This window comes from Parasteatoda tepidariorum, chromosome 10 (genome assembly GCF_043381705.1).
Source record: "Parasteatoda tepidariorum isolate YZ-2023 chromosome 10, CAS_Ptep_4.0, whole genome shotgun sequence".
NCBI lineage: Eukaryota > Metazoa > Arthropoda > Arachnida > Araneae > Theridiidae > Parasteatoda > Parasteatoda tepidariorum.
Window position 1 is genome coordinate 71,097,282 of NC_092213.1, and position 27,482 is coordinate 71,124,763.

General features: G+C 27.4%; 1 protein-coding gene across 1 annotated transcript in view; it reads right to left on the reverse strand.

Annotated features, from left to right (window-relative positions):
• LOC107445805 (rootletin) overlaps nucleotides 1-27,482 on the reverse strand; it is an 82,920-nt gene that overhangs the window by 21,768 nt on the left and 33,670 nt on the right. Inside the window, exons 8-18 of the mRNA XM_043050475.2 lie at nucleotides 26,602-27,239; nucleotides 25,033-25,129; nucleotides 22,739-22,884; nucleotides 19,388-19,490; nucleotides 18,418-18,548; nucleotides 18,076-18,312; nucleotides 15,676-15,803; nucleotides 14,739-14,902; nucleotides 11,384-11,705; nucleotides 2,494-2,663; nucleotides 468-647 (exon numbers count right to left, since the gene is read on the reverse strand). Coding sequence (XP_042906409.2) covers nucleotides 468-647; nucleotides 2,494-2,663; nucleotides 11,384-11,705; nucleotides 14,739-14,902; nucleotides 15,676-15,803; nucleotides 18,076-18,312; nucleotides 18,418-18,548; nucleotides 19,388-19,490; nucleotides 22,739-22,884; nucleotides 25,033-25,129; nucleotides 26,602-27,239 — 2,316 coding nt within the window. The remainder of the gene's footprint in view (nucleotides 1-467; nucleotides 648-2,493; nucleotides 2,664-11,383; nucleotides 11,706-14,738; nucleotides 14,903-15,675; nucleotides 15,804-18,075; nucleotides 18,313-18,417; nucleotides 18,549-19,387; nucleotides 19,491-22,738; nucleotides 22,885-25,032; nucleotides 25,130-26,601; nucleotides 27,240-27,482) is intronic.

Below are 27,482 nucleotides of genomic sequence, written 5' to 3' on the forward strand. Positions count from 1 at the left end.
ACTGATCACCTGGCGGGCCGCAGTTTGAAAAAGTTGAACATTAACCTCTTACCTCTTATACAGTAACAATTAATAGTTGAATTATTAATTATAAAACAATGGAACAGAAGGATTATAAAACAATTTGCTTACATTTTAATGGGAAAACTGAGGCCGATCAGACTGAAAAAGAAATTTGCGGGCCACATGCGGCCCGCCAGTTGGACAGCCCTGTTCTAGTGTATTCATAGACACTAAATTTTAATTAAAGCACCAAAGACTGATGACACATTGCTTGTAAAAAACAAGTAATTCAAGCATATTGTTGCTTGATAAAGTAACTTATACATTATTACATTATAGACTTTGTTAAAACATTAAACAAGTGGTGTGTTTCTATTACCAATTCCATAGATATAAACAATAAATTAAGCAGCTGCTTATTAACACAATGAATACATATAATTAAAATATAATGAGGACTATACCTTTTTGTTTTCTGATTGAAAATTAATAATTTTCTCTTCATACTCTGTTTCAAGAGTTGTGACATGTTTCTTTAAAGTAGCAATTTCTCCTTGATGAAAACTGATTAATTCCTCTTGTTGTTTTTGATGACGGTCAAATAGTTCATCAACAGAAGATATCAGTCTACTACGCAAGGATTCCTACAATAGGAATACAATAAGACAATATTAAGTGCAAAATTAACATGGGCCGTTAAAAGATCAAAACAAAAATATTATAAAAAATGGGTTTTAAGATTTGAGTTAAAAGAATAAAATTATGAAATGTGTAAAGATAACACTAAAAAATAATAGATAAAAAAAATAAAAATATGATGTGATGAGGGAAGATGAGTATGATTTTTTTATGTTAAAAGTAAATGTAATAAAACTCAGATCTTTTTTCATCCATTAAACTTTTCTAAATTTATTTATTAATTTATCCCATTCTTAATTCCGAGGAATATGAATATTATTTCTTTTTTTGAAATGCTAAAGATAGGTAAGTTATTAAAGTGTATTGCAACTATATTATATAAATATTATGCATTTGGCAACCAGCTTGGTCACCTTTAAAAATTATCTTGTAAAATAGATAAACTTCAATGGTAACTAAGCTAACTGCACAGAACAGCTGTATTTAAATATTCTAATACTTCAACACCTCTTCCAATCCTAATTAGTTTACTACGGTAATTAGTTTTAAACAATTTACTATCAAAATTTTTTCCCTGTGTAGTTTTGCTTGCATGGATTTTATAATAATTTTAACCATTTTCAAGAGATGTCCGTGATATTGCCAAACTTCTCTATGCAATGAATGTTAGTAATAATTTAGATGATAATATAAATTTTTTCGGCAACTTATAAATGACAAAAACCAATTGAAAATATCTGTTTGGGACATTTCAGCATAGTAGGCAATAGTACATTTCAGCATAGTATTAAAATTATTAGAATTTCTTCCCTAAGATAAGATAGAAAACTCATCCCAAAGCTCCATTGTGTGCTATACTAATTCTTCACACATATATTCTCATGCTCTATACTTGGAATATCCCTAAAACAACTAAGTTTGCATTTAATTATGTGAAAATTGGATCTTTAGAACGAAAGTAAATGCAGAATGTTTCTTTTCTTTCATTGTATAGCCACTNTCTATGCATTGAATGTTAGTAATAATTTAGATGATAATATAAATTTTTTCCGCAACTTATAAATGACAAAAACCAATTGAAAATATCTGTTTGGGACATTTCAGCATAGTAGGCAATGGTACATTTCAGCATAGTATTAAAATTATTAGAATTTTTTCCCTAAGATAAGATAGAAAACTCATCACAATGCTCCATTGTGTGCTATACTAATTCTTCACACATATATTCTCATGCTCTATACTTGGTATATCCCTAAAACAACTAAGTTTGCATTTAATTATGTGAAAATCGGATCTTTAGAACGAAAGTAAATGCATGAGTATAGAGCATGAGAATTAGTTTTAAACAATTTACTATCAAAATTTTTTCCCTGAGTAGTTTTGCTTGCATGGATTTGATAATAATTTTAACCATTTTCAAGAGATGTCTGTGATATTGCCAAACTTCTCTATGCATTGAATGTTAGTAATAATTTAGATGATAATATAAATTTTTTCCGCAACTTATAAATGACAAAAACCAATTGAAAATATCTGTTTGGGACATATCAGCACAGTAGGCAATGGTACATTTCAGCATAGTAGGCAATGGTACATTTCAGCATAGTATTAAAATTATTAGAATTTTTTCCCTAAGATAAGATAGAAAACTCATCCCAATGCTCCATTGTGCGCTATACTAATTCTTCACACACATATTCTCATGCTCTATTACTTGGTATATCCCTAAAACAACTAAGTTTGCATTTAATTATGTGAAAATTGGATCTTTAGAACGAAAGTAAATGCAGAATGTTTCTTTTCTTTCATTGTATAGCCACTAAAGAACATCTAAAAAAATACTCAAATTACTTTTTCCTGGTTTAAAATATTGATATCAATATTATGCTGTTGTTGTTCATTTCTAAGTGCGATTCTAAAGTCTTCTTCGATTTTATCCATTTTCCTTAGCAAAGAATCCTTTTCTTTTGCAGCAGAATCTATGCAATTCTTATGAAGTTCCTCTAAGCTCTTAATTTGGCCTAGAGAATATTTAAAAAAATTAACATAAAATAAATAAGAAGGAAATAGATATTTAATTTTTTGAGTGAAAGAAAAAAAGCACACACAGGCCTATTAATTCTATTATTCCAGGTTCCATTTTCAAGAAACTAATATGATTTTTTTAATTGATTAAAAGTGAATCAAGGAAAAAGAAATGAGATAAAGAATGTCGAAAGTCTATCATAATTAATGGCCGACAGCACTGTTAATGTTAACCCTTAAAATTAAAAAAAAATTATAAAAAATTGCTAATATGTCACTTTGTTTAATTTAATAATAATCGGAAATTTCTTGAATAAAAGAGTAGGAAAAACAAATTTTTCATAGATCTTTAAACCATATATTTTAAAATAATAATAATAATTAAAAAAAAATAAGAAGAAAAAAAAACGAGCGAAATCGGTCAAATAGCTTTTGAGTAATAAAAATTTATCATAATTATTGCATGTTTAAGTTTTGAATCATAGACAATTATTTGGCAGGGGAAACATTTTTTTTTTTACTTAAGATTGGTCGCTTTATGTAATTATAATTATAATCTTGCGGAATTTTTGGGGCTTCATAATTTTTTGTTTTTAATCCAACAAAAGTTTTCGTTCATCTTAAATATCGATACTTCAGTAAATGTCGATTTTATGAGCGATTTGTATTAAAAAATCTTGTAACTTAAATATGGATGGTATAATTTTTCTTATTTTTATTTAATTTGTGTCAGGGAGCCGCAAATCCTCGCACGAGTTTTATTATAAATGATTTTTCTGTTTTGAGGAAATTTTCGTAGATGCGTTCACGTTTTTTTTAAAATTAAAATAGTAATAATAAAAATTTTTTCCCATTCCAACCCTTTAAGATTGAACGACAGGTAGCCACAAAGCGGCGATTCCCTGCAAATTTTAGACAGCCGATTTGCAAGATTAATTACATGTATATATTTTAAATCCACAGTAAAAGATTAATCTATTTGCGCCGCAAAGTGGCGAGTACGTGAGCTAGGACCAAGTATTCAAATAAATGCCAAGTAGCGGAGTCAATCATTAATTGCAAAGAGATGAGTTCGCGAGGGAGAACTAAGCGTTCAGAACAATGCTTCCGAAGACAGCAGGGTCAATGAGAAATCGCAAAGTAATAACAAAAGGAAAAAAATGATAAAAGAAAATAAATTAAAACTTTATATTGAAAAATAGCTATAATTTCAATCTAAAGCTATATTCTCAACAATTATAAATGATACAGTAATTTTTTAATTTGAATTTCAATTCAAAATTTTATAACTTAAATTCAAAAGCTTCAAAACAGCTTTATTTATCTTATACTTTTAAATAAATTCCATACACGAAATTCTCTTCGAAAACTTCTATACTAAAAATTAACTAATAAAAGATACTTAATAAACATGAATAAAAAAAGCATAGCAGATTCAATTCAAAAGATGGTTTCATAATCAGACAAAAAAAAAATTTCTGCAGAACAAGCAAATAATTACTTTCAGAAAACAGATTTGATAAATGTTATTTTATATTAAAACTATAAATGCACAAAATTTTATAGTAATATTTTCTGTAAAAATTAAAGTTTTTTACTCAATGAGCAGGAAAAAAAAACTGTTTTCATCCTAAGAGGAATTTCATCACTTGATGCAAACGATTTGGAATTAAAACCTAATAGCCTGGAAAACATTTTATTTTCATTACTACAGAATGCTTTTTATTTCTTAAAAAATAAAATCTACGCAAATCTAATTTCTCTAATCTAAGTTACGCGCAAGACCGATCCTTCTATAATTTGACAGCAAAAATTTGCAAAATTTCAGAAAACTATATTTGCAGTTTTATATGAAACCTAAATATATGATGTCAGTCAAATAATCATTAATTTTTATCGTTTGCTGATTAAAATTATTCAAAATGCGACTTATCAATCACACATTTTACATTTTGAAAAAGACTTGAAAAAATAAACATCACATTTTTTGAAGCTTTCGATTTTTTCCAGAGACGCAATTTAAATAAAGATGAAACCAAATCGTGCCGATTAAGCAAGATTATTATGGAATGGTCTATACTAAATCGCATCCTGCACACAATGGAACAAATTCCGAAACTCAGCTCATGAATTATTATTTTTAACGGAGTGACATTAAATTATTGACAAAACGACGCAAAAATTTCATTCTTTAAATTCAATATGTTTAAAATAATTAGCAGTCTTTCAATGGTAAACGTTTTCACAGCAGCGATTGAACTTCTTTTATAAAGTTGGGATTTCGCAAAGAGAAGCTCGATTAATTAAGGTGGAAAAAAGTGGCTGAAAAAAGTGGGAACTGCGGCTGCATTTAAGATTATATATTTAAGGAGAATTCATGCTCTTTTTTCCTGATTTTAACTGATAAAAACATTCCCGGACTTAAAATGATGTAAAATGCATCTCAAAATTTTTACCACAATTTTGTCGCACAAGTTTAATATATCTAAATTCACGACTTTAGAACCAACGTTTCTATAAAATTTTAAAATATTTCAAAAGCTATAAGAGTTATTGTGGACTTTTGTCCAATATTTCTAGCTTTGTATAAATATAAAAATGCAACAGCAAAACAGAATTTTATATTTAAAAGAATTTTTAAATCTAATATTTACAAACTCAGCAATATTTTGAAATTTTTACAAACATAAAAAGTACATTTTCAGAGATGCCATTTTCCCAAATTAGCTACCAGTAATCAGAAGTACAATAACACAGAAATATACAGTCAACGCTTACGAAATTGAAATTAGCGTATTTATACAGTGGATCCGATGAAGTCTGTTGATACCCCCAATAATTTCTGAACGGCAAGAACTATCGACATAAATGTGGAGTCTATGTATAGTGAAGTCGCCATGTATTACGCAAGGAAACCATTTACAGCACTAAGTGGAGATAAAAATTCTGTTAATGTTCTTTTCGCAAAAATATGCGAAAAAAGTAAATTTTAAAGCATCATTGATTTAGTAAGGGAAGACTCCTTCCTTACAGTAATGTTAAAAATAGGAGGCGTAAAATTCGTATTTGGTTTGCAACTCCCGAAATTGCAACGCAACACAACGTGGAAGAAGGGAAAAAAGAAATCTGTCTTCGTGGATGACTTTGCGACGGAACTAACTCGCATTTGCGTTATATGGAGAGGAAAACACGAGTCACATTGTTAGCCTGACGACAAAGGGTCTCTAACCCATGATCGGTCTACTACTGAGGGTATTTTATAAAAATAAAACTAGAAAAATAGTTAATAGAATCATTAATAGTAGTAGGTTTAATAAGCCTTATAACAAATCCCAATAGTGAACCCTAACCACTTTAATCATTTTGTGATTCTATTGGTTGGAGGAAAGTACATTAAAAAAAGGGCACTAATTCTACAATAATAGAATGTATAGCTTTGATATGGGATTTTCACATTTTCTTAAATTTTCAAATATCATTCATATTTGAGTAGCTGTAACCCTACAATACGCAGCAGCCCTAAAATACGCAGCATTTGCAACATTTTTTGGTGGTTTTTATACCGGAAGATTTTTTTCTACAAAATCTGTAAGCATATTTAACAAAGCATATTCGACTATTCAGCATTTCTTTTTTTAATATTTATCCCAGAAGAAAAAACACATTATATAATCAAACCAGGGTTGCTAAAAACCAGGCTTTTTCAGAAAAAAGAAAAACTGACCTGTTTTCATTAAAAAAAAGACTGGCTTTAATTTAAAAAAGAAAATTTAAATGATGTTTATATGTGCAATGTAATTAGGATGTAAAAAAAATTATACTATGTTTTTTATTAACAATAATTTAGGAAAGATATTTTTTTACTCTGATTTTACTAGGGTAAACTAACCAGTGAAGGAACACTTAAGCTTCGCTTGTCTTTTAAAAATTCATATTAATTTCAAAATTCGTAATTTTCGTTAAATGACAGTGTCAACACATTTGTTACTAATTGCAAATTATGCAAAAAAAATTGTACAGAACTTACATAATATTGTTTTAAAGTTTTGGAGGTTCAATTAACAAGTAGTAAGAAGACCAAGTGAAGGAACACAAAATTTCCCAGTGAAAGAACACTTAATTTTGGTTATTTTTTAATGCTCTTTATGAATTTATAAGCCATACAAATATTTAAAAACAAGCCTATTCTTGAAATTATAACATATAAATACTTGGAAAATGTTAACTTTTTTTTGTAATCATGAATTGAAAAGTAAAGTGTCAACAAATTAACACATACTGTTCATTCACTGGGAAATCTATGACCAGTAAAGGAATATGCCTGTTCCTTCACTGGTTAGAAGTTGCTTTTTGTATTTTTAACATACTTTGATGCAAAACATCACTAAAGGTACAAGAAAATTAAAGTTTTTCTTTAATTTTCATTAACTTAGAAAAAAAACCAATAAAGGAACACTTGTTCCTTCACTGGTTTTTCATCGTTTGATGATCCAGTGAATAAACACCCCTTTATCTCAGTACTTGATTATACTATGGTGCTTAAAAAAATAAAAACTTCAATAGCTATATTTTGAATTCTCTTTCTCACAGTGAGAAAAATAAAACTATAACATGCAATTAATTGCACTTTAAACAGATAACTACAAACACTGACCTTATAAATTTGTCAAAGAAACAAGGTGTTGCAGAGATAATAAGAAGTTCAAAAATTTTTCCATAGAAGTCTATGTGATCCAAAACATTGCTAGATGACTTCCTATTGTTTGATAGTAAGCTATTGTTACCAATCAATCTAAAGAAAAACTTTCAAATTTTCATTTTTGATAATATGAATATATGAAATGTTCCTTCACTGGGTAGTGTTCTTTCACTGGTTGGTTTACCCTACTTATATTATATACTCTGAGTTTGAAAGAAAATTCAAAATGAGTAGAATTATACTCAACTAAGCATAGAGTTGTAGCTTTTGTTTTTAAGCATCAAAAATAAAATTATATCTGTACTAGTTTAAATTTTTAATGTACAGATTAACTTTAATAAGAATATTTTTTTTTACTCAAATCTGCTTCATTTTTTAATTTGAAATTTATGAACGAGGTTGAAGTTGATGAGCGAAGTTGAAACTTATTTTTTACTTTTTCTTAAGGACATTTATTTAGTAATGTAATAGCTGTTTTTTTTCTTCATTGTATCCTTTTTTTTAAAATAAGTGTTCATAAAAATCCTAGATATAAAAAACAGCAATGCACTTTTGCCATTCTTTATTACGATGTTGCGTTTTCGTGATTATTGAATCAGAATTTGGGTGGTAATATTAATATAAACTGAGAAAGATTGGGATAGAGTTCCGGAAAAAAAGTGCAAACTAATGAGCTGAATTTTTTCATAAGAATTGTGAACTAGAGACACATAGATCAATAATAGAAAGCCCATTGGTGGAAGGTATAAAGAATGTAATTTTTTTTTTTGGTTTTAATACATACATCTCCTTTGTGTAATAAGTAAAATTAACATTAAGAGATCCAAACTTTTGATTACTCTCCTGGGAAAAGGTTTGAGACCATATTTTCTACATTGCAGCTATGCTGATCCCCCATATTTTGAGGGTCAAAAATATATTGCAATAACAGCATGTTTATTAGGAGAAAGTTAGTATTCTTTAATGTCAAATTTTATCATTTAAAAATATTGTTTGCAATAAATTATGAGCATATTTGAGGCCAGGTTCTCAAACTATTGAAACTGAGAGGAAAAATAAACTTGAGGGTGCCCCTTGGCGAAATTGGCAACTTATGTTTGGCGCTATTCCTGTTTGCACGGAACACCGTGGTAACAGGAATGGCGGCCAAAACATAATGATATTTTAATAAAACATTGGAAAATTTCAACAAAACATCAGATAAAGCTTGCAATGAACCCAATATAAGCAGAATTAATAAATCCAATAAAAAGGATTTTGAATCGAAGCAAAAATTAATGGAGTAGAAGCAGAAAGAAAAGGAAAAAAACAACTAACTTCTTCATTAAGCTTGAATATTCTCAGATTTAGGTGCACAGAATTATCTAATAACAGTTAGATACTATCTAAATATATCATGAATAGAATCTGTGTACCTCCATCGCCACATAAATTCGACGAAATACGAATCGAAAATGGCGTCTGTAATACCGGGCTAGTGTTGTCATTTTTTTCTTAAATCCCTTTTTATGACTGCCCACATACCTTCGATTTTATTGACAAGATTCAAAAGTAACCTTACCAGCCGGTATCCAACGTAGAACTAACGGAACATTTAAAAATAACGTTAAAATCTAAACCAATCAGAATCCGATTCGGTTTCAACATCACTCAGCTTGGCGATCAACCACGATTACAACTTGGCGAGAATCAAGGGGCACCCTTAAATATAGTCTACCCAAAACGGAGTTCTGGTAAGTGAAAATCCCATAATTGGATCAAAAGTTACTCATGGTGTTTCGTTTCTTATTTTAGACACTGTACATAAAAGAAATAATTTTTATTAAACAGAATTTAAAATAATGACTAAAGTAAACATACTTAGTTATGAGTTCTAAATTTCAAAAACATATTATTATTTATATAAAAACCTACTTTAATTCTAAAACATGAAAGATGATTACACTTATAAATAATATCATGCTGATGCTAACATACAACTCACCAGTGGGATATTCTCAACTCAAGAAGACTACTGATACATAACCACCTGACCTATGACCTCAGTGCCAGTTGGTTGTTTATAAACAAGATAATGTGTTAATATTCTAGACATTGCAGGATATTGCCAAGATCAAGCCAAGTTTCTCCACATAAGTTAGAAATGTTGCAAATACAATGCCATATGGAATATCAAATTCGAGAATTAAATCAAATTTGTTAATTAAATACAGTGTCTTATGGCATATAAAAGTTGTTGAAATATAATTCTTTCTCGTCTAAGTCTTTCATTTAGAAAGAATCTTCATGGTTAGCTTTATTATTTATTTATGCATTTTATTGTTATTATTTTTGTTTCGTGTAACTAGCAACTTTGCCACATAATTAATTTGTTTATGTTCTACATGGATTTGTGCCTATGTTTGAGTAAAGAAATAAATGAACCCAATTTTTCTTCTGGAAAAAATATATATAATGCATCATTTAAAAGAATTCATATCTTATGGACTAGTCTCAATTGAAATATAATAATAAAAATAATAAAAAAAAGTTGGTAACCTAAACAAATGCCACATTTCAACAACCAATTAGGATCCATACCCATGATAACATTGCTTGCAGATATCCAATTACAAATGAAAGATGTTAAGCATCAGCAAGGAAATTTTTCATTAGATCATAATATTTTTTATAATGATTTAATTGAAACATTCGTTGCAAAAAATTACGAGAAAAATGCGATGAAGCTTAGAGAACACTTCTTTCATAATATTCTGTATCTTAATTTTCATGAAGTTGATTAACAATTCCTACCTGAAAACATTAATTTATTGATTTATAATTCCATAAACTAAAACAATATAGGCTCAGGAAGGGTCGAATAGTTCTTGGAAAATGAAATTTAAAAATGAAACTTTTTGTAAATTTTATTACTCTGAAATAGTTCAATTTTGTAATTTTGCACTTTAAATTTCATAGCTAAACATGGAGTAAAATTTTTTATAACTTACAAAGAAAAATTTTTCCCCATTATTAAATGAAGTAATGTAAAATAATAAGTAATCCCAAAAATAGAAAATGGTACATTTTTTATGATTATTCATTATTTTACATTACTGAAACTAATTACTTAAATCATTAAAATTAATAACAATAAGAAATTATTTCTTACACAAAAATGTCTCTGAATAAATTAGCTTTGAAACTTTGTCCAAAATTGTTTTTAGCTGTTCAAATAGTTACAGAGATATTGTGAAATATTTAAATATGGAAATCGGCATCAAAAAGTTTAAACTTCCAATGACTCTCCTAACTACACTGTTAAGATCATGAGCATATTTTCCAGTTTGATGCTACTCCCCCCATATATTGATAGTAAAATGGGTGGGGAAAAAAAGTTGATTGCTCATAAAATGTGCGATTTTGTAACCTACATACTACCTGAGAAAATTAATTAATATACTTATTATATTAATCAATATACTTATTATAATATTAATAAGTTATACTTAATAGGGACTACCAACTACTATGCTCTCTAAAAATATCCTATAAGGTGGTATACGATTACAATCTAAGGCTTCAGAATTTTTGGTAATTTTGTCAACATAATAAAAGCTTTGAAACAAAAGAGTTGGAAAAAAGTGGCATATGACATGAACTTTTAAATCTTTCACATATAGAGGTGTGGAAAATAGTTTTAATTCAAATTTACAAAATAAATAATCATGTATTAAATCATAAACTAAACTCCCACTATAAGAACTTTTTCTAAAAAGTATAGAAAGTTAACAGCCTCAAACTGAACAGTAAAGATCACATCTTAGGAAGTGAAAATTCAATGATTATGTCTAAAGTTGTAAAGGTGTACTGATTTTTTTAAAAATTTTTTGTTCCAGTCCAAATTTACCAACATGATTTCTCATAAAAATCCAAGACATTATTTGTCTAATAGCAATAGTTTATAATTCATATAAATTGCACCAGATGTTTTAAGATTCTTTAAAACTGCAGTAAAATAATGTGATTAAAACATACCTTGTAAAGTTGAAACCAAAGAAACCTGCAGGTTCAATTCTCTCAATGCATTTGTTCTCTCATTCTGCAAATCAGAAATTTCTTTCTGAGTTGAATACATCTTCTTCTCCAAAACAGTTTTTTCTTGATTCAATGCAGAGAAGGAATTTTTTAATTCCATAATTTCTTCCTCAGCAGATTTTAGTTTTACAGACAATTCACTTTTTGTCTGTAGTAAAATACTCTTTTCAATATTAACTTCACTAAGGAGTTCATTTTGATGTTTCAACTCTTCTCTGACTTGTTCTAATTCACTTTCAAAAGTTTTTCTTTGACTTGAGTACTTAAAAAAGAAAAATTAAATAAATAAATGAAAAATTTAAAGTGCTGAACAAAAAAATATATAAAAGTCGGCAAATACAAGAAATTATTCAAATGGATAACAACATATACATTAATTAGTTTTATAATATAATACTTGTCGCACGACTTTTAAGTATGGGGAAACTATGATAACTCGATATGGATCAATGTTAACTGTACAACAGTTAAAGACATATTCAAGAGTGGGAAGAGACAAATGTATTTATTCCAGAGCTCATGACCGCTGAAGGCCAAGTCAAAATTTCTTTTTTATTATTTTTCTTCATATTTTTACAAAAATTTGGTATCTTTTATAAAATTTAAAAGAGAAATTGCAGAGTATTTTTTTTATACACATATGAGGAAATATAAAATTTACAATTTTGTATAAAAGTTCCTTAAAAATTTTTCAAAATAAGAAAATAAAACTTTTTGTTCACTGAGGAAGGGACCAGCAATATGCTTCATTCTGAGGCCTATAAAACCAGTTTCCAGCCTTGATGCCAGTAACATAAGTTAATAATAGCTAACAAAATATTGATAGTAAAGTTAACTAATACAATAAGTAAACAAAAATGCCATTTTTAATGATTTATAAACAAATAATTGTTAGAGACGTTTATACTGCATAGAAGTAAAGGATATTTTATTTAGAATAGACCAAAATATAATATTTTACATTTTGTTTAGATTATAATGTTGGTAAAATTTCAAAATCTACATTCATAAATTAGAGTCAATAGTTTTATTTACTTATTTATTTCTGCATATTGCAGTTAGAGTATACAGAGATTTACCCAATACCTGCAATGCCTTGTTTCTTGTCAAATCCCAACCATTCCAAACTAATAAAATTTTAATATACCAAAATGAAAAGATTATTCTTCGCTTTTGACAATTATTTTTATAACATAACACTGTTGCAATATATGCTGCATATTCATTTCTAGCATTAATTTCAAGCACTCTGTACTTCCATTATTTGTTTGTCTAGACAGGAATTTGTTGAAGTAAAATTTGTAGACTGTGTGATATTTTATATATTTGTGATATTTATATAATATTTTTATGTCATATATGATATATTTATGTGATATTTATATGATATTTTATATATTTGTGATATTTTAATCTAAGTTCATTAATTGAAACCATATTGAACTGAAAGTCTGTTTCATTTTTATGCGATTTCATAAAAATAAACTTCTTTCTTTGCAATAAAATATAGATAAGAAAAGTAAAAATTAGCAAACAATAAAAGATTTTAAATTGAAAGAAACACACAAAAATGTAATACATATAAAGATATAACTTCCATACCAGTGGGGCTGTCCATAAATGTTGCGCTTAGAAAGGTGATGCGGCGTGAAATCATGTCAGTTTTTGACAAGGGAGAGGGAAGAGTAATAGGAAGAGTGACACTTCACTTTTTGATTTAAAAAAAAATGCAAAATCAGCAGATTTAATATTTTTACATTATTTATTTCAAATTTTTGTCATGCTCATCAAAATACATTGTTATTGTTTCACTCATAATTTTGGTTAAAAAAATTAAGTTAAAGTTTAAAAATAGAATTTTAAATATAGTCCATAAGACACGCTTTGTTTTTGAACTGCTATCATATGTTTATGTAATATAGCTTGATATGTGGCATGGGCAGAGCCGGATTATACCTTTGGTAGGCCCTAGGCATAGCCGTTTTTGGGCCCTTCCCTCCTTCCCCCCCTCTTTTCAAAATATATGCTAAAATGTACATGCTAATGCAAATGTATATGCAAAATATATGCTAAAAACTTTGTAGATGAATTTTTACTATTTTCAAATTTGTATGAACCTGTTTAAAATTNAAAATTACATCTCGCCAATAAATCTGTTATACACAATGTATAAATAAAGACTTAAAATCAATGCTAAAATTAGTCGTGCATTAATCTTAAAATCGTGCTTCTAATCATATATTAGAAATTGAAGATAGGTAATAGACATTTGTTAGCAACAGAATCAAGGTGATAGTGTTAAAATTCAATTACAGAGAAAACTGTTGATTACCATACTCTTGTATGTTGACCGCCTATCTAAATTGGCCTGTATTATCAAGAAATGAATTTATTCTATCCAATATATGGGAACAAAACCTACATAACTATACTACCTATCTATTTAATATGTGAATCACTTAAACAAGAAAAATTTGTCTAAGCCTGTTGTTAAATGTTATTCTAAATACTTAAGTTAAGCAAAACAAAAACTTAATAAAAATTTTTTTTTTGATTTTATTGTATAAAATTTTCCTTGAATTGATGAGATAGTACCAGAGATGCCAACTGCTCCGGACACGCCAAAATGATTTTAAAAAAACGATAAATAACTACAAAATAAATTTTGCAAATATTTGACTATTTTTGCTTGCTTTTTAAATGGTGCAGTAGGACTTAAGTTCTATAAAGTGGTGAATTATATAAGCCTACGAATTATTTAGAAATAGTGGTGGATAAAAATCAACTAAATTGAATTTATTAAACTAAGAATCACAATTGATAAACTACCACTTTAAAAATATATATATTTGCTGTCCAGAGCAAGTTGGCATCTCTGTAGTACTGAAAGTTAATCAAAATCTTTTAACTCTATCTCTCAACTTTACATTTTTTTAAGATGTGAAGTTGACCACAAAAGTTGTGCATCACAAGTGGTCAACTTAATCACCTTCCATTGTATTATTTTAATAAACATAAATAATATATAAAAATAAAATGAATTAAATTAATGTATGCATAAAAATAAATATATAAAAAGAAAAAATCACTAAAAAGTAATAAAAACAAATATGTTTGAAATTAATTTTCAAAAATGAGAGAAATTAAGAATACAATTTTGAAAAAAGAAATAAGTTATTAGTTATTGGTGTAGAAAAATAACATTAATTTCTTTTAATTAATAACTAAACTTAAATGTGTTTTTCTTTTACAAAAAAAAAGATAATATTTCTGAAGTACTCTTGAGTTTATTTACCTCATTCAGAGATTTAGCAAGATCAGCTTTTTCACATGAAAGATTTTCATTTGTACTTTGCATTGCGGTTAAAGAGGCCCTGACAGATCGTTCTTCATCTTGCAGATTAGCTATTTGTTTCTTCATCTCAAGAATCTGGTTATCTAAACCAGACAAAATACCAGCTGGGAAAAAAAAATTATTAAGATTATTTTCGTACAATCCTAATTGCAAAATATAAATTGAAAATATCTTTTTTTTTTCTCTTAAAAACTTTAAAGTATAAAAATAGACAGTCTATTAAAATCATTTTTTTTTAAAATTTTATGTTATATAACAAATTTAATACATAAGATAACTAAGTTCTATTACATGTATATGCCTCAGTAGTAAATCATGTTTTTTTTAAAATTTTTTCTTTTGTATTTTCAGAGTTTTTTACTATATTGAAAATTTAAGAGACAGAGGAATCCTTCAAAAACATGAGAAAATATTTGCGAATATAACTACAGAGTTAATAAAAGCCAACAACAAGGAGGAAAAGTATAGCTTCATGCTTCGAAATCACTGAGAAGCCACAGTACATACAACTTACAGCATGATAAAAAGGAAGAAAAAAAATTGAAAACTTCATTTATTTAAATTATCTAATAATAAAAATTATCTAATAAATACATAGATAAACATGTTATTATTTTTCACAAGAAAGTTTTGAGTGTGAAAGTTGGATGAATATTTGAGGCAGCCAACATTCCTTTGCTAAATAATGTAAAAACAAAGAAAATAAAGAATTTTTAAATTACATGTTATGATATGAAAAAAGACAAGATTAATGTAAAAAAAGCATGAAAAAAAATTACATAAATGATGAAAAGTTATAAGTAAAATAGATAAAGAACTTTTAATATAAAATCAAAATAATGAAAACACTACAAGAAGTAAATCTGGAAAAACTTACAAAATTTCACTTTTTCTTGTTCCAATAATTCTTTATCTAATACAACTGACTTTAAATTTTTCTGTGCTTCAAGTAGTTCATCTTTAATGGTATCTAAATTTGCTTCCATGTCAGCTGATTTTCGGGTGCTAAAAAATAAAGTTAATTATTTATAAGGAAATAAAGTTGATTATAATAAAAATCAATTTATAGCAATTAAAAAATTAACAGGCTTCAGTGACAAAACAAAAGAACATTAAATGAATAACTTTTAATCTAATGATTAGATGCAATCCTGATGGTAAGGTTCTTTTCAGATACAGAAAAGTTTAATTAATAAGAGTAAATGATAACTTATATTAGAAAGCCAGGTACCAAATTATACTTTCATTGAGTAAATTCCTGAAAAAATTGGATTTTCAGGACACTTTTTTCTTGAAATATATAGATTTTTTTACCCTTATAGGATTACTCCTGATCTGGAAGACAGGAAACTAGTTTGTTGCTTCAATTCTTAATGTTATTTTTATCTTTTGCCTATTTAGCCATATTTCTAGATTCAAATGCAAAAATTAAAGAATTCTTCGCATAAATTTACAAATTACATTTAAGTAATTCAATCAATAATATTCAAAGATAATTTAAGCAAGTAATAGCTTTCAAAATTCATGTATTATTTCATTTAATAATCATACAAATAATTGATACATTCTCATCTTTTGAAAGCAGAAATATTAGATAACAAAATATGTTAAGTGAATATTAATATTACATTAAGTTAAACAACTCCAAAGATATAAAAATTCAAAGAATTTTTGAATTTTTACTATACACTTTATAGAATAAATAAGATTATTAGGATACACTTTGTAGAATAAATAAATAAGAACTTTTATGATACACTTTATGGAATTTTTATTACAAACAACTATATTTCAAACAAGATATAAAATTAATACAAAATTGTGAGAAAAAAAGCATCGGAATTACATAATCACTTGTATACATAGCCTTTTTGCACTCAACTAAAGGGTAATTTACACTATTTATTTACAGACTTAAAATGCATACAACTTAGTTAAAAAGAAATCTAGCAACTGTAATAATTTCTATTAAAAATAAATCTGGGTATCACTTACTCTTAATCCAATTTTTATAACTTTCATCTTTTTTTAAAATTTTTAAAATATTAAAAAATACTCATGACAGGCATAACACAATATGTAAATTTTTAATTTACTTTTTAAAAATTACTTAAAATTTCTAAAAATTGAAGAGTAAATAAAAACCTTACTTATTTTAATAAAAATTATTAGAACTTCTGCCACCTTTTTAACTAAGCTATAAGCTTTAAAAAATTGCAAATCTGTAATTTATAAAAGGTGGAACTATTCTATAACAAGGAATCAGAATACTCAGAATGCAGTATATTGTGAACAAGAAAAAGAGGTTTCTTCTTGNGATATAAAAATTCAAAGAATTTTTACTATACACTTTAAATAAGATTATTACGATACACTTTATAGAATAAATAAATAAGAACTTTTATGATACACTTTAAGGAATATTTATTACAAACAATTATTTTTCAAACAAAATATAAAGATAATACAAAATTGTGAAAAAAGAACATCGGAATTACATAATCACTTGTATACATAGCCTTTTTGCACTCAACTAAAGGGTAATTTACACTATTTAAGAAAGTAATATTCACAGACTTAAAATGCATACAACTTAGTTAAAAAGAAATCCAGCAACTGTAATAATTTTTATTAAAAATAAATCTGTGTATCATTTACTCTTAATCCAATTTTTATAACTTTCATCATTTTGAAAATTTTTAAAATATTAAAAAATACTCATTATAGGCATAACACAATATGTAAATTTTTAATTTATTTTTTAAAATTTTCTTAAAGTTTCTAAAAATTGAAGAGTAAATAGAAAACCTTACTTATTTTAATAAAAATTATTAGAACTTCTGCCACCTTTTTAACTAATTTATAAGCTTTAAAAAATTGCAAACTGAAATTTATAAAAGGTGGAACTATCCTATAACAAAGAATCAGACATTCAGAATGCAGTATATTATGAACAAGAAAAAGAGGTTTCTTTTTGAAGAGATTAAGAAATGCAACTACAATAGCCTCAACAAAATTAAATTTTAAACAGTTGAATCCAATACAGGCACAGGATCAAAAGATGGAATGAGAAAGTTAACTTCAGACCAAGATGATTAGAACATATAATTGCTATTCACTAAATAATTACAACCAAATAATTACTATTAAAAAAATCATTGTAAAATTTTTCCTGATTAAAAAAACAAACAAAAAAAAAAAAAAANAAAAAAAAAAAAAAAAAAAAAAAAAAAAAAAAAAAAAAAAAAAAAAAACATATGGAACAGTATTTACTTACTATTTCTCAACTTCAAGTGTCAAGCTTAATTCTTTTTGCTTTAAAACTCTTTTCTCTTCCTTTTCAATTTGTAACTCTGAATACAACTCTTCTTGAACACTCAGCAAGCGAACTCTTTCAGAATTATGAGATTCTATTTGCTCCCTTAAAGATCTAACAACACCATCCAAATAATTACTCTGACCGCTTCTTTCTCCCGTTTTAATATCCACCATCAAGTCTTGCATTTTCTGATTTCTAAAGAAGAAGAAAAAAAGATTAAGTTATTATCTGTTTAAAATGTTTCTGAATTTCACAATGCGCATTGATACAAAGGAACATAAAAAATTTTATGATTCTTACAATGATTCAAACTGAGAAGATAGCTTTAAGTTCAATTGCTGAGCATTGTGTCTCTCATCTTCTAGAAATTCAATGGTTCGTTGTTGCACGAGGTTTTGCTCTTTCAAACTTAATAATTTAGAATTATTTTCCTGAAATACAATCAAAATATAAATACGAAAACTATATTTATAACAAAAAATAACAATAAAAAAAATTCTATAACTTTTTTTCCAAAAAATTTAATATTTGACATAAAAAAAAAACTTTATTGTAAGAAAAAATATTAGTAATTTAGAATGCACTTTATAGGCTAATAGTCATGGAACTTGCTATAGATCAAAAATGACGGTTGCTACTGGTCGCAGGGTAACTAAAAATGACAAATGACAATGAAAACATTGCCCTCATAGTCGTTTATTATTATTTTCTTTATTAAATATGAAATTATCAGGAATATTTTATTATATTTCAAAAATTATTTTATTTCATGCTTGTTTTTAAAATTTTTCTTCATTTAAGAAATTATCCCTGTAATAATCACTAGAATTTGAGAAATGCCTTAAATTATTAATATTAACAGTTATTTTAGCTATTAAAACTTTCCATTTTTAAAAAAGCGGTCACAGTTTAAAAAAAAAAAGCTAAAATTGGCCACAGACCAGTACTAGATAATTTTGCAATTTTTCCCTTTAGAAGTTGCCTATTTTCACAGGGGAAAAAATGACACTAGTATCTCATTCTCCTCGCTTAATTTGGAGAACATTGTCTTCCACTTTTATAAATTTTTAGAGCAAAATACAGAAAACATTACATAAGAAGCGTGAGACATAACTACAAAAAGATCACATCATTAACACTATGGCATGATGTTCGTAAATCAAGCACCTTTAAAGCCTCTTTTATTAAAGAAAAAATATAAAAATTAATTTTCCTCCAAAATAATTAAAGAAAAATAAAAAATATATTTTTGTTTTGGTAGAATACCTACTTCAATTTGTTTGTGATATCGATTTACTGTAGTTCTCATGTTACTCAATGTTTCTGAAAGTTTCAACTCCACAGAATCCAGATCAAACTCTTCATTTATAAATCTAATTAAATAAAAAAGAAAATACAGAGTCAAAGTACATTAAAAAAATCACAGAAATCTATTCAAATAAAATAAACAGAATAAAATTTTAATGCATTTATTATAAGACAAAAGATATATCTATAATAATTTATTATTATACAAATAATACATAAAGATATTAGATTAAAAATTACCATATAAATTCTATACATTTAAAAAAAATGCTTCACATTTTTAACTTAAAAGGAGATTTTTGTGTCAAAACTAATAGTTTTTAGATGTATGAACAATAAATTGGCATATAGAATGGATGTTTCCATCAGATATTAGTACCAATTTTGATTAAATAGTAGAGAGGAATTCTATTAGAGACCACTTTTACAGAGCGACCACTTCCTTCAAAGACTTTCTTTAAGCATCTACTTTTTACCTAATCAGTTTTATATTAAGAATATGAATTCAGTATTTAGTTGAATGTTTAGTTTAAATAGAATTTTCAAGCGATAAGAGATTGATTTTATTGGGATAGTTTTGGAAAGTATGAAGGCTATCAATATAAATGCAAATTTTTCAGATTTCAAAAATAAACTAGAGGCAGATGCACTAGTTTATTTTTGAAGTCTGAAAAATTAGATTTCAAAATGTAATGTAAAATAAACATAATAAAATAGACATAATGTAAAAAGAAAAAAATTATAACAATATAAAATTTCTTTATATTTAAAAACCGTTAAAAATATGAATGCAGTACAACTTATGTATTATGTAGTGTTAAATAAATAAAAACAAAGAAACAGTTTCCAGTCGAGATATACCGGAAAAGTTATTATGTGCCATTAGATGCACCGTCACTATGAATCTGTATAAGGTTGCATTGAACATAAATGAGAGTAACCCAACATTGAATATCTTTTAAAATTGGCTGAGTCTGAGTATCTGACAGTGTGTCTTTAGACTAAAAATCTGGTCCATGTACCTAGGTCTTCTGCCAGGTCCAGGTAATGAATGGATAATGTAAACCTGACTGGGCACCTGGTTTTTAGTGTTCTTTATACAAACAAAGTGTAACTACTAGTTCATAAATATTTTGGGTTTAATTGTTTTGAAAAAGCAGATAAATTCTTAGAGCAGCCATCTCTTTTAAAGACAAATATTTTTTCATTATGAAGAGTGTTTGCTCTAGTAAATTTTCAATTTAATAGTAAAATCATGACAATCGAGTAGTCAGTACAATAATAAGCCAGATGCTATTTCATGAAATTTTTTTAACAGAGCTTAAATGTTTTGTCAACAAACGTTAAGAAATTTTTTCATTGTGAGATTAGTTGCATTATGCCATGTTTAAAAACAAAACCATAAGTTGCTGTTTAGACCATCTGATCATGCATATCTTGACTTCATTGTTCATTTAAAACTGATGTCCCAGCTAAAATGATGTCCTAGCTTCCTACAATTCTCTAGCATTATAGAGCAACAGAATCTCTTCATAAAACATATACAGGGACAATATTTTAATTGCCTTTCTGAGTATCCTGCTGATCTTTCACACTAGCTCCAGGAATTCAACAAGGAGCAGACATTATTGAGCAGCCTCACTGCTTTTAAAAGCAGAATAAATGGAGCAAGACAACCACAAACACTCTAATAAATAAATTGATTAATTTTATTGAATAACCTTGACTTCTGTGCTTTTTGGCATAAATTTTCTCATTAATCATTCAGTTTTTTTTTAAGCATAAAATATATTACAAAACATTTATACTAGTTACAAGAGTTAAAAATAAAATTAAAATTTTAAAAAAAAGTATTACAAGACAAAATTTGTTTGAAAAAATATTAAAGAAAACGAAGGAAATAAAAATATGACCACCTAAGCCGACGTCTTCTGGGGGTACCGGCCTCGGTAGCCATAAAAAGAAAACCATTTCTAATTGAGGGAGAAGCAAATGCTTAAATTAACTCCCTCAGTACCCCGATGGTTTTGTATAGAAGTCCAGGAAAAAAAACATGCAATACAAAAAACAAATTAAGAATAGAAACTCAAACAAAATCATCAGAAAAATAAAAACTCACATAGTCACAGGTCAAACATCGATTTCAAAAGCAAGCAGAATGAAAAGAAAAAACTAAAAACTAAAGAAAACAACGCCCTCTATTACAATGCGCAGATGAAGAATAAAATGAAAAAAGTCAAGAGAAAGAAAAACGTAACAAATTAACAGAATGCTTCAAGTCTTAACTGAGCAGCCCCAGTTAAGCATTCTATTAATTTGTTACGTTTTTCCTTCTCTTGACTTTTTTCATTTTATTCTTCATGTGTGCATTGTAATAGAGGGCGTTGTTTTCTTTAGTTTTTTTCTTCATTCTGCTTGCTTGTGAAATCGATGTTTGACCTGTGACTATGTGAGTTTTTATTTTTCTGATGATTTTGTTTCAGTTTCTTTTCTCAATTTGTTTTTTGTATTGCATGTTTTTTTCCCTGGACTTCTATACAAAACCATCGGTGTACTGAGGGAGTTAATTTAAGCATTTGCTTCTCCCTCAATTAGAAATGGTTTTGTTTTTATGGCTACCAAGGCCGGTACACCTTGAAGACGTCGGCTTAGGTGGTCATATTTTTATTTCTTTCGTTTTCTTTATTGTTACTTTTTTCTGAAATTTCTGCTGCTTTTTAGCGCATTGTTTTCCAAGAAGTTTTTTCTATTTAGAATTAAAAATATTTGTGTTTTCTTTTAGTATTTGAAAAAATATTGGAGTTTTCAGTATTTCAAACTTATATTAATTCCTTTTAGAGTATTTTAATACCTATATTTACTCCTTTTAGGGTAAGTGACTTTTATGGTATTCAATCTGATTCTTTGATATTTCAGATTGGGAAAATTTCCTGAATTTTCCTGGTCTGCTTCATTTCCTTGTTCTGTGGCGATTTTTATGGAGTCATAGCTGCTCAGTTATAACTTTTTTCATTGCCAGAATATACTACCACCGCACCAGTGATAAGCATGAATAATTCTTGTCACACAATTTAATGCCCATTACTATTTTTGGAAGATTTAGCTTTATGACCTCTGTGACATTATTTACATTATACAGAAAGTATATGGTCTCTTCATTCTAAACTTCTCTAAATAAAGAATTAGATAATGACTAAACAGTGCTATGGGCTTTTACTGCTTTTAATAGTTCTTCATTTTCGAAAATATGTTATATTTTATACTTTAATAAAGAAGCAAAAACATGTGCCTCATAGATAAAATACTAACTTACAGCTTAGTAGAAGCCTCAAAATCATGGTCTCTTGAAATAATGGTATGGATTTCTTTTAAAGTGCTAACAAATTTACTGATGATTTTTTCATTTTTGTTGAACTTAATAGACAAATCTGTTGTATCTACAGATCGAGATGATGCAGTCTGTAAAAGAAGTCATCAATTACTTTCAAGTTTACACAAGTTGGTTAGTCACAAATTTAATAAATTATATTATATCTCAATAATTGGATTAGCAATGTATGATACGAACACAAATAAAATATCTATACATTAAAAAGTCGAAAAACAAAATAATGAAAAGATATAATCTCTCTCATCAGCTCACAAGATTATATCCGTAAAAAGGAGTGCTTGCTGTATAATATTACATCAATATAGCCAAATCAAAGTACAGTAGAACTCCAATTATCCGAACTCCAACTATCCGAATCGTCGATTATCCGAATCGCTTTCAGAATTCCTATGGAAATATGAAAATATATTAAAAAGATAAGTTTCTCTTTTTTTTTCCTTTTTTTATATGAATAAAATAAAATATTAGTAAAGCCAAGGAAAGATTTATGCAGAGAAAGTTTACAGGATAGGACAAAGATTTGTGGAAAAGCTAAGATCTTTGCTGAAAAGCTGGGTTATTTATCTTTCAAAGCAAGTAACGGCTGGCTAAGGAATTTTAAGTCTAGGCACGGTATTCGAGAACTAGATTTAAGTGGTGAAAAGTTATCTGCAGACTCCAAAGCTTCTGACGAGTTTATAGAAAAATTTAAAGTTATAGCAGCCTCATAAGATTCCGACTTTTTATACAATGCCGATGAGTCTGGTCTAATATGGAAAGCCCAAAACCACTTTAGCCTCTAAAAGAGAGTGCAGTGCCAAAGCCTCCTAGTGCTCCAGGGCATAAAGCTAGTAAAGACCGCGTTACTGTGCTTAACTGCCCGAACTCAACTGGGCGCCATAAAATACCCCTTCTGTTAATAGGGAAGTCAAAACGCCCAAGAGCATTTAAAAATGTCAAAAAACTTCCCCTATTTTATAAAAACCAATACAAAGCTTGGATGACTGCAGCACTGTTTACAGAGTGGTACGAAGAAATTTTCATTCCTGAAGTGAAAAACGCCAAAAATCTGTTGGAAGTCCTGTGCTTTTGATTGTTGATAATGCACCAACTCATCCCACAGAAGAATTGTTGAAATCCTTAAGAATCCTTGAAATCCTTAAGAATCCTTAGAAGAAATCCTTAAAAACATTTTTTCCCCTCATTTCCACTATACATACAGTAATTAATTAAAATAAGCATTTTTTTAAAAAAAAATCCAATTATCCGAATTTTTGATTATCCGAACGGGGTCCGGTCCCAATTGATTCGGATAATTGGAGTTCTACTGTATATCAATAGAATAATGTGAAGAACACTCAAAAAGTTTAAATGAAAATAGAACACACTAAGTAAAAAATAAAACATATCAAGCAATAAACAGAAAATACAAACAAAACACAAAACGAAATCAAGAAAGCAAGTAGCTAATTCAAATGAACTTACATCTACCAGGAATCTTTTAAGAATGATTTAAAATATTTTCGTAATAAGATTACCAGATTACAGAATATGAAAACAAAAGCACAAATATAATAGAGTATATATATTTAAATATATATGAAAATACCAAATTGTGCTAAAAAAAAAAATAAAAAGTAGTTTAGCAGAGTCATAATTTATTGAGTACATGAGGAACAAAAATTATTGTATACTACACTCAACAACACTTGCAAACTATGTATACAAAAAAAAAATTTTTTTTTCAGCTCTTCAATGATTATTTTAACTTTCTATACAGAGCTCAAAACTAATAGTGGTCTTTTTTGTTTCTTACTTTTAAATCAGATCATCCAAACAATTATCAGTGGTCCTTTGGACCAGTAATCAATTTAAAAGAATGATTTGTTATTTTGGTTTTAGCAATTTCAACTTTAAGTAACTTTAATCTATTTTATTGTCACAAAATAACTAACATCATATTTGTGAACATTACACATTCTTTGCACTATTATTTTTTATTTCCTTTTACTTTATTAACCCTTTTTTAACAGAAAAAAGAATAATAATAAAGAAATCTAAATAGACTAGGAAAAATGGGAATGGGCTAGTAATATCTTTTAGTCACACGTTCACGGACACATTTCTCTAGTTATCTCATACTAATTATTTTTACCTTTAATTAAATATCTAGGTAACAATAAATAGCCCCATTTTAAATAATATACATATATAATTATTTATTTAATATAACTTACTAATTTCTCCATTGCACTGGATAAGGCAGAATTAACATTTTCTTTTTCTTCTAATTGAAACTGTAACCTTCCAATCTGATCATTCAATTCATTTATTCTAAGACAAGAAAAAAATGTAAGTGTATTTTATGTTTTTTAAAAAATAGATGATGTACAAAATTACTAATCAAATATTTTTTTCCTACCTGAAAAACGTGGCTATATAATAGTCTATTTTAATACACATTGTAAAAGAAACCCAAGAAAAAATGAAATCATAAAACTATTAAGACAATAACAAAATAGTTTTTTCTTCTTTCTTTCTTTTTTATTATTATTTTTTGAATAACCTTACATTCTAATAAAAAATGTTACATTAACAAACAAAAAAATTGTAATCAAATTATTTTTTTAACTTTTTATTATTCAACTGCATTTTGTTTCTAAATAAACAATTTTCTTTTCTTTTGGAATTTCTTTTTTTTTTTTTAATTATGGCAGAAGCAAAATTTTCAAATGAGAATTTAATAAAAATAAGTATTGAAGAACAAAGTAGATTAAATACAAATTTGTACTGAAAATCATAGTTATCAAAAACACAACAGCAATTTCAAGTAAAGTTCCAAAGTAAACTAAAAAGAGAATTCCAAAAAAATTGTCTACTTCATATTTAAAAAAAAATTAAAAGTGTTTTGAAAAAAAGAAGAAAAAAAATTATTAGACTTAAGGGTTGTTTAGTGTGATTATAAGTGAAAAGTTAAGGATCTATTACAACTACCATATCAAATATTTCTAAGTTTGTGTTCTTGATAGCAAGATTATTTTTAAAAATCAATTATCATTGTGAAGTTGAAAATAACCGTGGAACAGTTATTATGCAAAGCAGAGAATATATTTTGTAAGGAAAACTGAATGTAGAAACACCCAATCTTTTTCTTTTTTTCAACTTTTATTTCTACTTTTTGCACATCAAGCTAAGTTGATTTGAAAAGTTAAGACATTTCTATTATAATACAAATTAACACGCTTCTGCTTATCAGAAAACCTATGATCTATTAGCAGGAAAACCCATGCAATAGAGCAATTAAAAGCAAGGCTGTTGAGTTGAAGTTAAAAATTTTTTTTTTTTTTAAAATAAGATTTCATACATACAAATAAGACTTTGATCAGATGAAAATTATTTAGACCAATATTTAAATTGAAACACATCACTTAATTATTTAATTATAAATATTAAATTATCTTATCACAAAACTAATTATGTTATAATTAGAGCCCTATAAATTATGCGGAAATTTTTTAAAAATTATGCGGCTAGGATGCGGCGATTTAAGGGTGCGGTGTCTTTTAAAAATTATGCATGCAGAAGTTAGTCCAGAAGCTGCGTTTTCTTTCAAACTCTGTCTTTGTTTTGTAAAAATTTGGCCGTAGCAGGATACAGCTCTTTCACAATCTACTGAATTAGGAAGCACTGAGAGCACTTGTCTTGCATTTTTTTGTAAGTTCTGGAAACCTCTCTGAGACTACCTCTGAAATTCAGAATCTAATTAAGTCCTGGTTTGAATGATATATTCTTTGTAAGCAGCATACTCGAGTTTTATATCTTGGCCACTCATTCCTGGAATATTCTTGAATACATCGTCGTCTTCAATATTGAGGTTGACTATTTGTTCTGGATCGAAAACTCGAGCAGCTTTCATGAAGTTTAATGCAGGTTGACTAAACTTGGGCCGACGGTTTTTGAATACGTCTAGTTCTGGAGAGTAGTAAGTATTAAAATATGCATGAGTATCCATTAATATCTGAGCGTGTTCTGCAATGAACTGAAAGTCTTTGCAAACGTACTTGCTTTCCACCAAAACTTTGCACTGATTGAGACAAGCAGTGTCAGGAGTAAGGTTTATTTCACTGCTAAAAAATTCTATGTAAACATTACAATATTCTGCATGATATTGCACTGATTTAAACCAGGAATTCCACCGTGTCTTTATTGGTGCTGGACAAAGTTTAGCTTTCTTATTGTCATCTGTTAAAAACTTTAAAGAGCGGCGCTTTCTTCCAGGACAATATTTAAACAATTTCTTAAAGTTTCCTGTGAATTTGTCCACCTCTGTCAGATTCTTGGAAAGACCTGACCAAAAAGATTCTTGGAATTGAAGAAGAAGATATATTTCAATTGAAAAAAGAACCCTTAAAGAGAAATTTAGCTGGTAAGCGAATACATTTTGCTGAAAAATAAAAATTATACAGATATGCTGCGATTACGCGGAAAATTGTAAATTATGCGGATAATTGTGAATTATGTTGGCTTCCGCATAATTTATAGGACCCTAGTTATAATATTTAAAGTAATTTTAAATTAAGTACTTTTAATTCTATCTTTAAAAAAGAAATATCTAGTTTAAAATTAACATTTACATTATAATAATATCCAATATTCAGGATTCAGTGAAAATTTAAGTTCTGCAATG